This window comes from Mus musculus, chromosome 3 (assembly GCF_000001635.26).
Source record: "Mus musculus strain C57BL/6J chromosome 3, GRCm38.p6 C57BL/6J".
Lineage (NCBI taxonomy): Eukaryota > Metazoa > Chordata > Mammalia > Rodentia > Muridae > Mus > Mus musculus.
In genome coordinates, this window is record NC_000069.6 from 146,234,207 (window position 1) to 146,246,407 (window position 12,201).

General features: G+C 46.6%; 1 protein-coding gene across 1 annotated transcript in view; it reads left to right on the forward strand.

Annotated features, from left to right (window-relative positions):
* Positions 1-12,201, forward strand: part of Lpar3 (lysophosphatidic acid receptor 3) — a 65,254-nt gene that overhangs the window by 13,246 nt on the left and 39,807 nt on the right. Inside the window, exon 2 of the mRNA NM_022983.4 lies at positions 6,342-7,098. Within this exon, the coding sequence (NP_075359.1) occupies positions 6,363-7,098 (736 nt within the window). The 5' untranslated portion in view covers positions 6,342-6,362. The remainder of the gene's footprint in view (positions 1-6,341; positions 7,099-12,201) is intronic.

Consider the following 12,201-nt stretch of genomic DNA (forward strand, 5'->3'; position numbering starts at 1 on the left):
GACAGAGACAGACACAGAGAGAGACAGACAGAGGCAGACAGACAGAGGGAGAGGGAGTACACACAGGTTAAGTCAGAGGACAACCTCCAGTGTCATCCTTAGGATGTTCTCTACAGTTTTGGGAGGACATGGCCTCTCAGCCTGGAGATAACCAGTTAAGCCGGTGAGTCACAGGGATTTTCCTGTCTCCTCCTCCCCAGCTCTGGGATGGCAAGCATATACCACTTCACTGTATATGAGTCTTCCGTGAGTTCTGGGGGTCAAATCTACGTTTGCAAGCACTTGACTGAGTCACTCCCCTTAGCTGCAGTTTCTCATTTGATTGAGGATTTCCCCAATCACACCAGGTCGTCCTCTGTATGGCCACTCCCCTGAGACCTAACGGACTGTGCAGAAAGTGGGCGGAGACTGCTGCTGGTAAGGGGCACAGGTCTGCGCCAGAATAACTTTAGGTGTCCCAGTTGAAGATACAGTCTTAGTAACAGATGAGGGCTCAGGTGACTGGAGAGAAATGATGGGGTGTCTATGATGAAATGAGGAACTAGATCTGCGGCAGCCTTCCCTTTAGCAAGCACCCCTACGGTGAACACACTGGCATTATCTAAGATTATCAGGGTTAGCTACTATACCATTACAGACTCGATCGGCTCATGTGTAAGCTCTGACAAATTACTACTTCCCTGTTTATTTTACCGTGGCAGGGGTCAAGCAGGCGTTCTTGGCTTATTAAGAAGTTATGTAAATATAATGGAGTTGGTAGCCTCTCCCTTGTTTCTAAATTTTTAAAATATTTAGGAGCAACGCGTTTTAGATTTGCAGAAATGTTGAGCGCAGAGCGGGCTTCCTAGTCCATGTTCCCATACAGAGGACACAGTAGCTGCCATTGTTAAATCCTAAGTTCATGCGGGTACACTTGTTATAATTGCTGAACTGACACGGATACGTTATTGCTATTAAAATGATTATTTTATTCATATCTCCTTGGTCTTTAGGATACACATCCTGTTCAGCTGTTGGAGATTTTTCTGCCAGCCTGCTTGCCTTCCTGCCTGCCTGCCTGCCTGCCTGCCTGCCGTCCTTCCTTCCTTCCTTCCTTCCTTCCTTCCTTCCTTCCTTCCTTCCTTCCTTCCTTCCTTCCTCCCTCCTTCCCTCCCTCTCCTTCCCTCCCCCTCCCCCTTCCCTCCCTCTCCCTCCCTCCCTCCCCCTCCCCTTCCCCCTCCCCTCCCTCCCTCTTTCTTTCTTTCTTTCTTTCTTTCTTTCTTTCTTTCTTTCCTTTGCATGGTTAGCTGAGTGACGAGGTTGCTTCAGAAGGTCACGAAGGAGATGGCTATTTCTCACACACAGTTTCAAGAGTTTGACAATCAACAGAGCTTCAGACTGCTGACACTGAATTTAGTCATCTGACTGAACTATTTACCCTGTTTCTCAGCTGAAGAGTCACTGCTTTCTCTGTGTCCCTATTCAGACCGGGTGTCTGTTAGAGGAAGTCAATAGGTAGAGCCTTCAGGCCTGGACACCAAGCTTCCCCTCTTTACAGTAGTTTACCTGGGATTTATTAGGAATGTGTCCACGGGGGACATCTTTCTCTTCATTCCACCTGCTTATCCAGATCTGAGCCCTGGGTATGGATGGTTTACTTCAGGTTGTAAGTCCGCCTTTGCGTTGTGACTTGGATTGGTCCAGCTTGGATGATTGGCTAGCTTTCTCTTTTGAAGTTATGTTTAAAAGAGAACTCTCATTTCTGAGGTCTACACTCAAGGGAGCCTCTGTGGTGGGGTTGCTCTTCGGCCCACCCAGACTCTCTGCTCGTGTGAAGCCACATTCAGGGGCAGCAGACACCATCCTCTCACCTCTCTGCTGGCAGGCTTTGGTGCCAAGTCAAGCCAGAAAAATGAAAGACTCAGACTCAAATTAGAGGGCAGGCATATGGGAGAAGAGAGGAGGAGGGTCAGCTTGGTTAGAAGGTTAGAGTCACGAGGCATGGGTGGCTGTGGGGTCTCTTCCTTAAGTCTGTATTTAACAAACATTTACTGAGACCGTGTGTGTGCGTTGGGCATTCTTCCTGGGTCCAAGGGTGTGTCAAAACAACAGAAAATGCATGCCTTCCTAAATGTACCTTCTCGATGGAGAGAGCAGCCAGGGCCCCCAGCTAGATTGTCAGAAGGTGAGAGATGGTATAAATCAGAGGGTGGGGCAAATGGCTCGAGTGCAGCATCCAGCTGCTCCCGCTTAGAGAGCTGTGAGGGAGGGCTGTCTGATGAAGTGATCTTTGCACGGGAATGAGGTATGGATATGAGCCCCGTGGGCACGTGGGGAAAGAGGCGGCTGCAGAGATGGAGCAGCAAGTGTAGAGGCCTAGAAGGTAATGGCTTATGTGAGCCCCAGGGATTGCAGGTGCATTGAAATCATTCTTGCTGTCCCGATTTGCCATTAATTATTGAATTCACTAAACAAACATGATGCCCTATGTGGGCATTCCTCAGGTAGCAGCCAAACTAAGATTCGCATCCCACCTAGATGAGGTTTCTAATGAGGAGAGGGTTGTTCTATGTTTGTGGGCCACGGAGAGAGAAAATGCAGACAGCAACTCACCCCATCTTCTCTGTACCTCGTTTCCTTCTGGAAGAGGGGTGTGTTCCCAAAAAGCCAGACAACTACTTGTCTCTTAAGAAGTAGCTAGAAATAAAAGACTTGCGTGGTTTTCTGACAGCTTCATTTCCATAATTGTTTCCACATTCCAAGTTGCCTGGTTATCGTTGGTTTTTTTTGTTTTGTTTTGTTTTTTTTTTTACAAGTTGGGGAGAATCTAAATGAGAGCTTTGCCAGTGAAGTTTTCATTTGGATTCCGCATATAGACTTTCCAAACCACCATTTTATGAAGTCTTACATTACTGGAGTTTGAAGTTGTGGTCATTGCTCCAACGTTTGGTGTCTCCTGTGGGTCTGGGTCAGAAATTCTAAATCCTCTAACCCTTTGGTATAAAAACAAACGTAGCTGAGATGTCTTGGAAATAAAAGTTAGCGTTGTCGATGTGACCATATCGCTCCCACGTACTGTAAAAATCAAACACATATTTTTTTAAATGTCTTTTTTTCCCTCCATTCCAAGACTATTTTAAAAGAGGAGGGAACCAAAGGCTGAGACCATGTATGTGTGTGTGTGTGTGTGTGTGTGTGTGTGTATTGGACATTCTTCCAGGGCCCAGGGGTGTGTCAAAACAACAGAAAATGCATGCCTTCCTAAATGTACCTTCTTGATGGAGAGAGCAGCCAGGGCCCCCAGCTAGACTGTCAGAAGGTGAGAAATGGTATAAATCAGAGGGTGAGGCAAATGGCCCGAGTGCAGCATCCGGCTGCTCCCGCTTAGAGAGCTGTGCACATTTTAGAATGTCCGTCTGTGTTTTATACTGTGGGGCAGTCTTTGAACGCGAATTCATCATCTTTTTCAGTAACATAGTCATTACCATAAGGCTTAACTGGGATTTTTAGTTCTGTCTGGTGTTGCTTTTGGCCAAGGGGAGGAAGCCCAGCGCAGTGTGGACTTCTGGGAAAGCTGCCCAAGTAGAGATATCTGCTTCTCAGCCATGTGACCTCCAGCAGGTGATTGTGTTTCCTCTTCCGAAAAATGGCTGTGCATCCTGTTGGGAAGGTGAAGTGTAGCGACCCATGTGAAATGCTTAGTCTAGCGCTCTGCCCAGGGCACACACTTAATATTAGTAATTAAATTAGACCACGGTGCAGGTATTAACTCACTGAGAACATGCAGTTAATAAGTGATGGAGCTCCCTGGCTGAGCTTGGTGGCTGCTGTGTGAAGTGGTAAAGACACCTAACTCAGCCTTTTCAATTAAGGGGGGAGGACACAGCAGGTCACCCGTTCATTTGTCAAATCCACCGCTATCAGGCTGAGCATAATAGACAGATCCTTACTCCGTCAGAGCAGAGCAGACTGGGATGGGAGCTGGACACCAGTTCTCCCATTAACGTGGAAGAAAGTTCTAGGTATCGAATGGGCTCCAGGCTGTCTGTGTGGATGCCGAATCGTGGCCTTCACATTCTCAAGCCATGGCAAGTTGAATTATTCAGAGGTACCTTGCAGAGAGCACTTGAGGAGCAAAATGACTTACTCATATGTTTGGGATCACAGAATCGGGTTGTAAGGTCTGAGAGAGTTCAAGAAATGCTCAGTTGGCCGTTAGTTAGGAACTGACAAGGATTTTTGGTGATTTCCAGCTTAGAGAACATGATAATGCTTGGTTCATCTGCACTGGGAACCACCAGGAAACTTGGAAGCGAGTCTTACGGTGATTGAAAAACTCTCATTGAGCAGAGTTGGTGAAGGTCGGCTGAGACACAGGTTTCCCAGACTTTCCCTATAAACACTAAACTTATATTTCAGATGTACAACTGAAAGCAGAATGAACGCAACATTTGTGAACTCCTGTTTAAGTCTTTAAACATCCCTGGGTAGTAGTGGAGCGTGCTTTAATCCCAGAACCCAGGAGGGAGAGGCAGGCGGGATCTCTGAGTTGGAGGCCTGAGTTCCCCGACAGCCAGCGCTGCATGAAGAAATCCTGGGCATAGATAGATGGATGGGTGGATGGATGGATGAATGGATAGATAGATAAAATAAATAGAAAAAATAGAATTTTAAAAAATGACCCATAACTCCGCCTTTTAAATTAGCTGTTTAGATTTTAGAATTGTGTGTTTATGTTTGTATGCGTGTAATTGTTTACAATTAGAAGAACTGTGAGCTTTTTCTTGTCCTAACACAACTTTATGGCATGACCTTGTGCTTACTGCTTGATGGTTCATGTTGGTGGTTGTTGTTTTGTTTGTTTTGTTTTTGCTTTAATTCCCACTGTGAACTTTGTCTCCACCCCCCCCCCACCCTTTTCTCTCTCTCAGATATAGAATTTTGTGCAGCAAGCAAGTACCTCCTTGGAATAAGATGTGTTAATCATAGTTTTCCTGGGATAGCTCAACTTCTTCAAGACAAAAGAATTTCTTATTCTCATAACAATTATTCCATTAAAAATTCAGGAATCTGCAACTTAGTCTTTATGGGAGTTTCAAAACTTGGGTTTCCTCCTCTGCTTTCCCAGTTACACACACCTCATTTCCAAAGGCAGACAGCTCAACACTTAGGTCTGCTGAGCCTGTGGTTTTTCAGTGGATGGATCCCTGCCTTGGTTGGTTTTTGTTTGTTTGTTTTGTTTTGTTATTTTGTTTTGTTTTTATGAGGGTTCCCTTCCCTTCTGAAGTTAGAATCTTGGCCTTCAACTCCAATGGTTTTTGACGGGATCCTTCGTAGTTTTGACCACACGGAGCACAGACTGCTCTGAGGCGGAACACAGAGCACAGAGACATTGGCACCTGAGAGCCTTACCTTGTCTAGGCTCTCCTACCTTTGGGGTCCAAGAGGTCTTATGCTTAGAAGGCCCAGTGCCAGTCCTGTAAGCCTGGTACCACAGTTTGGTGTCCCCTCTTCACACAAGTCTCAAGCGCTTGCCTTCACTTAGCAAGGGTGTTGGGTTGGATATCTGCACAAACCCTAAACATCAGAGGCATCTGTCGAGGCCTTGTCCCCTATCACCTGTGGGTCAGAGAGTGTCCTGGGAGAGGAACTGAGTTGAAGGGATAAAAGTTCACATTGGTGCCATTTAGAAGAGGAGACCATGAGGAAGAAATGAAGGAGAAGATAAGGGAGGGGGAACTGAGACCAAAGTCTCCATTCCTGCACCGTATGCTTAATAAGTGGTTGTAACCGTAGCCCGAAACGAAATGCCAGTGATGGGATGATCAAGGCTGGAATTGGAGGGGTGGAATCAATCTCTTGGTAAAGGCATTTGGCCACGGATGAGAAATCCAACACCATTATCTTGGCAAGAATACGCCTGGCATACCTGCCTGCTCTTAATGACAGATCAGAACTCATAAATAAGAAATTTGGCCTGGATGCTACCAGCAGAAAACATTCATTAATGATTCCTGCTACACTGTTACTGTCACTGGTGCAGACTGGGAATCGTAAGACAGCACATTTGGTGTACCGGTGCTTCCTGGATCATCTGTCCGTTCTTTCACTAAGCCAGCTATTCAGTTACCTGTAGGGAGCGAGCAGAGCCTCTAGATCCTGGTGTGAGTTAAATAGACATAGTTCCTTCCCGGAACTTTCAGCCTACCTGGGGAAATGATTTGCATGCTGTGAGGTAGGAGGCCAGGAGTGAACTTACTGAAAGGAGTCACCTGGGGGAGGGGTGTCATAGAGGCAGTAGGTGGCTTAGCAAGTGACTTCGTCCAGAGTGATGATGCCAGTCTCCCTGTGTTCCTTTCTAGGAGGCACAGTTCTTGTCCACCATGAATGAGTGTCACTATGACAAGCGCATGGACTTTTTCTACAACAGGAGCAACACAGACACAGCGGACGAGTGGACAGGGACAAAGCTTGTGATCGTCCTGTGCGTGGGGACGTTCTTCTGCCTCTTTATATTTTTTTCTAACTCCCTGGTCATTGCTGCGGTGATCACAAACCGGAAGTTCCACTTTCCCTTCTACTACCTGCTGGCTAACTTAGCTGCTGCGGATTTCTTCGCCGGAATCGCTTACGTGTTCCTGATGTTTAACACTGGCCCGGTGTCGAAAACGTTGACCGTCAACCGCTGGTTCCTCCGCCAGGGGCTCCTAGACACCAGCCTGACTGCCTCCCTGGCCAATTTGCTGGTTATTGCTGTGGAAAGACACATGTCCATCATGAGGATGAGAGTCCACAGCAACTTGACCAAAAAGCGGGTGACGCTGCTCATTCTGCTGGTGTGGGCCATCGCCATCTTCATGGGGGCCGTCCCCACGCTGGGATGGAATTGCCTCTGCAACATCTCGGCCTGCTCTTCTCTGGCTCCCATTTACAGTAGGAGTTACCTCATTTTCTGGACTGTGTCCAACCTCCTGGCCTTCTTCATCATGGTGGCGGTATACGTACGCATCTACATGTATGTTAAAAGGAAAACCAACGTCTTATCTCCACACACCAGTGGCTCCATCAGCCGCCGGAGGGCTCCCATGAAGCTAATGAAGACAGTGATGACCGTCTTAGGTAAGCAGAGCCAAGTGAGCCATGGTTCCCATGTATGCAGCCAATCACATGGCAGACAGCAAATGTCCACTATGTGCCAGGCACTCACTGTGCAGTCAGAAGGCAGCAGTGAAGAGATCAGACATAATCCCCACTCACAGAGCTCACATTCTCATAGTTACGTGCTCTGATGGGAGTGACAATGCAGGCAGGACCTAGAAGATAAGTCTTGTGCTAAGAAATGTATCGAGCAGAAAGATGAGGTGCCACACAGTGTAGCTTGTGATTGCCAAAGGCATGTGATGTCACGCATGGCCTTGGGGAAGGGCTGTAACGTGCTATTGAAGGGACAGCCTGGATCTCCGAGATGTGTCAGCAGACAGAAGATGCAGAGGGAGGGAAGATAAGAGGCCAGTCAGCCATCAGACAGGGAAGCCCACTCAGGTTATGTAGGGCCATGCAACCTTAAGAACTTCGGTGTTTCTGGGTGAGGTGAGAAGCGACTAAAGGGTTTGGACCAGGGATTGACAACATCTGTCTCTACTGCTGCTTTGGGGAGATGCTGAGGCAAGAAAGCATAGGAGCACAAACTGTGTTAAGAGGGCATTCTGGGACTCGGGGAGTTCCCAAGAGCAAGAGTGCAGTTGGAGGAGACGTTAGATCCCCAGTGTGCTTTAAAGATGGGGTTGGAGGGACCTGCCCAGCTCAGGATTATAAACGTAGCACTTGGGTGGCCGCGGCAGGAGGATTATATAGAGTTCAAGTCTAGCTTGGGCAAAGAGTGATGATACCCTTTCTCCAAAAGGTGGCGTGAGCGTGAAGAAATGATAACATTTGCCTTGATAATGCTGAGAGGAGAGGGGAAGGTGGAGAATGTGATTAAAGAAATGACGAAGATGGGAGAGGAGGCGCTACGGGGTGTGTGCGTGTGCTGTGTGTTTGTGTGTGTGTGTGAGTGTGTGTGTGACAGAATGCTGTGTGTATGAATGCTGTGTGTGAGTGTGTGTGTGCTGTGTGTATGAGTGCTGTGTGTATGTGTGTGTGAAAATGTGTGTTTGTGAGTGTGTGTGTGTGAGTATATGCTGTGGGTATGAGTGCTGTGTGTGTGTATGTGTGTGTGAGAGAGTGTGTGTAAATGTGTGTTTGTGAGTGTATGCTGTGGGTATGAGTGCTGTGTGTGTGTGAGAGTGTGCGTGTAAATGTGTGTTTGTGAGTGTATGCTGTGGGTATGAGTGCTGTGTGTGTGTGAGAGTGTGTGTGTAAATGTGTTTGTGAGTGTGTGCATGTGCTGTGAATATGTGTGTGTTTGTGCGTGTGTGCTGTGAGTGTGTGTGTGTGCTGTATGTATGTGTACTATGTTTGTGTGTGTGTGTAAGAGTGTATGTGAGAATATGTGTGTGTGTGAGTGTATGCTGTGTGTATGAGTGCTGTGTGTGTGTGCTGTATGTATGTGTACTATGTTTGTGTGTGTGTGTAAGAGTGTATGTGAGAATGTGTGTGTGTGAGTGTATGCTGTGTGTATGAGTGCTGTGTGTGTGTGAGTGTATGTGTGTGAGAGTGTGTCAATGTGTGTTTGTGAGTGTGTGTATGTGCTGTGAGTGTGTGTGTGTATGCATTTGTGCATGTGTATGTGAGTGTGTGTTGTGTGTGTGTACTCGTGTGCTGTGTGTATGTGTGCTATGTTTGTGTGTGTGTGAGTGTGTATGTGTGGGGGTCAGGAGACTTGGTCAGGTTAAGATCCTTTCAGATGTCTACATGGAGTGCAGATCCTGGACTCAGGGGAAGAAGCTTGAATCGTGAATCCAGGCATTTGTCCTGTGCTTAGAAACCTTTGAGGGATTCTGCAGGGAGAAAATGGTACTGGACTCCAGCAGACCCCAGCCTCTCACTTTACCCCGGAAGTGAACACGAGTGTGATTGGCAGGAGGATCCATGGAGGAGCACAGGTGTAAGGCTTGGCCAGCAGAGGGACCTCAGAAAGGACCTGGGCAATGAAGGCAGCCTGGGAACCCAGAGTCAGCCACCAAGGAGAGGGAAGCAAGGTGGAGGCTCTTTGATCCAAAATACATAGCAACAGAGGATCCAGACTTCCTGTGGTTTGTGTGGAAAAAGAAAAGTATTGCAGATTTCAGAACATTTTGGCCATGTTGGCTACTCAGTGTATGTGGTGTGGATAGAAATTACCATTATGTTTCTAGGACTTGAAGGCAGAAGATACCCAGGAAGATGGTTTAAAACAAGGGTGTTAAATAAGTAAGTATTTATGTAGTGCTCGATATGTGCCCAGCATTGCCCTGAGTCACTTTTATGAGTATTAATCTATTTAATCCTCATGGTAACCTTGGGAGACTGGTGTTTTAATTATCCTGCCTCAGCCAGGTAGAGAAACCAGATTCAGGGCTTAAGCAATGTGCGCCATGTCATTTCCCTGTTGGTGGTCGGCTACGGCCTCAAGAATGTACATACTTGATGCTGCCACCTGTAACAGGCAGTTTTGATTTGTTGGAAGTGTGTGTGTGTTTGTGTGTGTGAATGCATGTGTCAGGTTTCTTCTGTGTGTCTGTGTGAGTGTGCAGGTGTACAGATCTCTGTTTCTCTGTCTCTGTCTGTCTGTCTGTCAGTCTCTCTCTCTCTCTCTCTCTGTGTGTGTGTGTGTGTGTGTGTGTGTGTGTGTGTGTGTCAGAGGCTAGCTTCAGATATTATTCTTCAGACACTGTTTTGTTTTGTGTGACAGTCTCTCGGGGGACTGGTGCTCACCAAGGAGGCTAAATTTCTGACCAGTAGGCTTTGGGAGTCCACCTATTTCTGTCTCCTGAGGACCAGGGTTACAGGTGGGCACCACCATGCTCTGCTTTTTAAATGTATATTCTTTGGCCCAGACTCAGGAACACAAGCTTGCAAGGCAAGTTTTACCAACAAAACGAACTCCCAAGCCCTACTCAAACCTGTTTGTGTGTTTGCCAATATCTTTTCTGACCAGCCCTCTCCTTTAACCACCTCACTCTCCCTTTCGCATGTTACAAGTATATGGAAGGACAAGTGTGAATTTATCATGACTTCCCGGGCACCACACAGGCTATTGACACTTCTGGTAAAGACAGAAGGTTAGCGTGAAGAGGTATGTCAGTGAGGTGAACTCGACTCGTCTCCTGCTCAGTTTGTAAGGCTCATTATTTGCTTGGCTATGAGTTCTGTGGAATTACCTGTCTGCTTGCAAGAACACCGGCACGTTGTCTATACCACACAGCAAGAGGTAGAAAGGGCTTCTGTCCCCAGGGGTCAGGGAGGGTCTACAACCAGCACAGGCTTCATTGTCGTGTGTGAGTTTGCTGGCAATTATGGAAGAGCTTAGAATAAAGGACTTATGTGGTTTCAACAGGTGTGGTGTTGGGTAAGAGAAAAAACAGAATAAACAGGGAAATTGCCAAGCATAGGAGAAGTTATGGGATTTCAGTGTAACAGGTTGGGGAATTGGTTAGTGACAAGGGGACAGTGGATGCTGAGGACCTGGGGAAGTTCCCCTGGTGGTGAGACAGAGGGATTTGGTGGAAGACAGGAAGTGAGGAAGAGGGAAATGAAACTGAAGAGCCAGGTAGTAACAGTTTAAGATTTCTAGCTTCTAATTTCTTTAATGGCAGATTTGGGGTTTCCAGAACTTTTGAAAGTTTTCTTTAAAGTGACCTAGAGCACACAATTTCATCTTTTGAGGGTGGTAAATTTCCTAATCTGATGTTGAATGGACGGCCTTTCAGTTCTTTCCAGGATGTAAGTAGCCAAAGAAAAGGGAAAGGGAAAGGTGTGTGTATGTGTGAATGTGTATGTGTGTGTATGTGTGGTGTGTGTGTACTTGTATATGTGTGTGGTACGTATTTGCATATGTGTGTGGTGTGTGTGTGTGTGGTGTGTATTTGTGTATGTGTGTGGTGTGTATATGTGTGTGGTAATTGGTATATATGTATGAGTATGTGTGTGTGTTTGTGTCTGTGTGTGTTACAGAGAGAAATGCAGAAACAATGAAAGGATGAGTGAATGAGGCTCCAATAGGACAGTAGCCGACACAGAATCCTGGATTAACTGTGCCTAATGTAGAGCTTTTTCCATGAGAGCATCTCATGGCATCCCAGTGAGGAAGCTCTCAGATGCTACTCTTGTAAGAATTCAGTTGTATAGCACAAGTGTCTCCCAAATGATGGATATTAGAAAAACCGTCAGTTCTGGGGTCTACAGTCATAGTCACTGCTTCTCAGGATGTGGAGCTGGGGCCCTTAAAACTGGCATCTCTAATAGTTGTGTGATTTAGGTACTTAAATGAAAAAAAAAAAGATAAACCTTAAGTAAGGAGTACTCATAGAGGATTAAGCCTCAAAGTCTCTAAGAAATGTTTTTGAAATATTAGAAAGTCAGTCTATAAGTATTCATAAACAGTTCTAAGAGGCAAGTGGTGGTGTTGTGTGTGTGTGTGATGTGTATTTGTTTATGTGTGTGGTGTGTATGTTATGGGTGTGTGTGTGTCTGCATGAATTCATGAGCATTGTCTCACTTCCAGAGAGGAAATCGAGGAGGAGGAGGAGGAGGAGGAGGAGGAGGAGGAGGAGGAGGAGGAGGGTCTTAGAAAGTCTGGGGTGTAGTCTGGAAGAAAAGGAAGAAATTGTGTGTGTGAGAGAAGATATCTTAAGTGTGAGAAACTGCAGGATCAAAAGTGATGGTAGAGGGCTGGAGAGATGCTCAGCGGTTAAGAGCACTTGTTCTTGCAGAGGACCAAGGTTCGATACCTGCTTCCCACATCGAGGCTCACAAGGATCCTGAACTCCAGGGGATCAGGTTCCCTCTTCTGAGCTCTACACTCACCAGATACAAACATGGTGTGCATAAATGCATGCATGCCAAACATTCGGCGCACATAACATTGAATAAATAAATCTAAACAGTAATTTGTAACAAGGTGATGGTAGAAATACCCAAAGCTGCTGCAGCACAGCAGGAAGGGCCCAGGACTGCAGATGCTTGCTATCCCGGTGGAGAAAGAGTCCAACAGTGAGCTGGAACGGTTGGCTGTACTCTCAGTCGGATAGGAAAGTGTACAGGTCAGGGTCAGTAGACTGACTGCTTCTTCAGGGTGGCGAT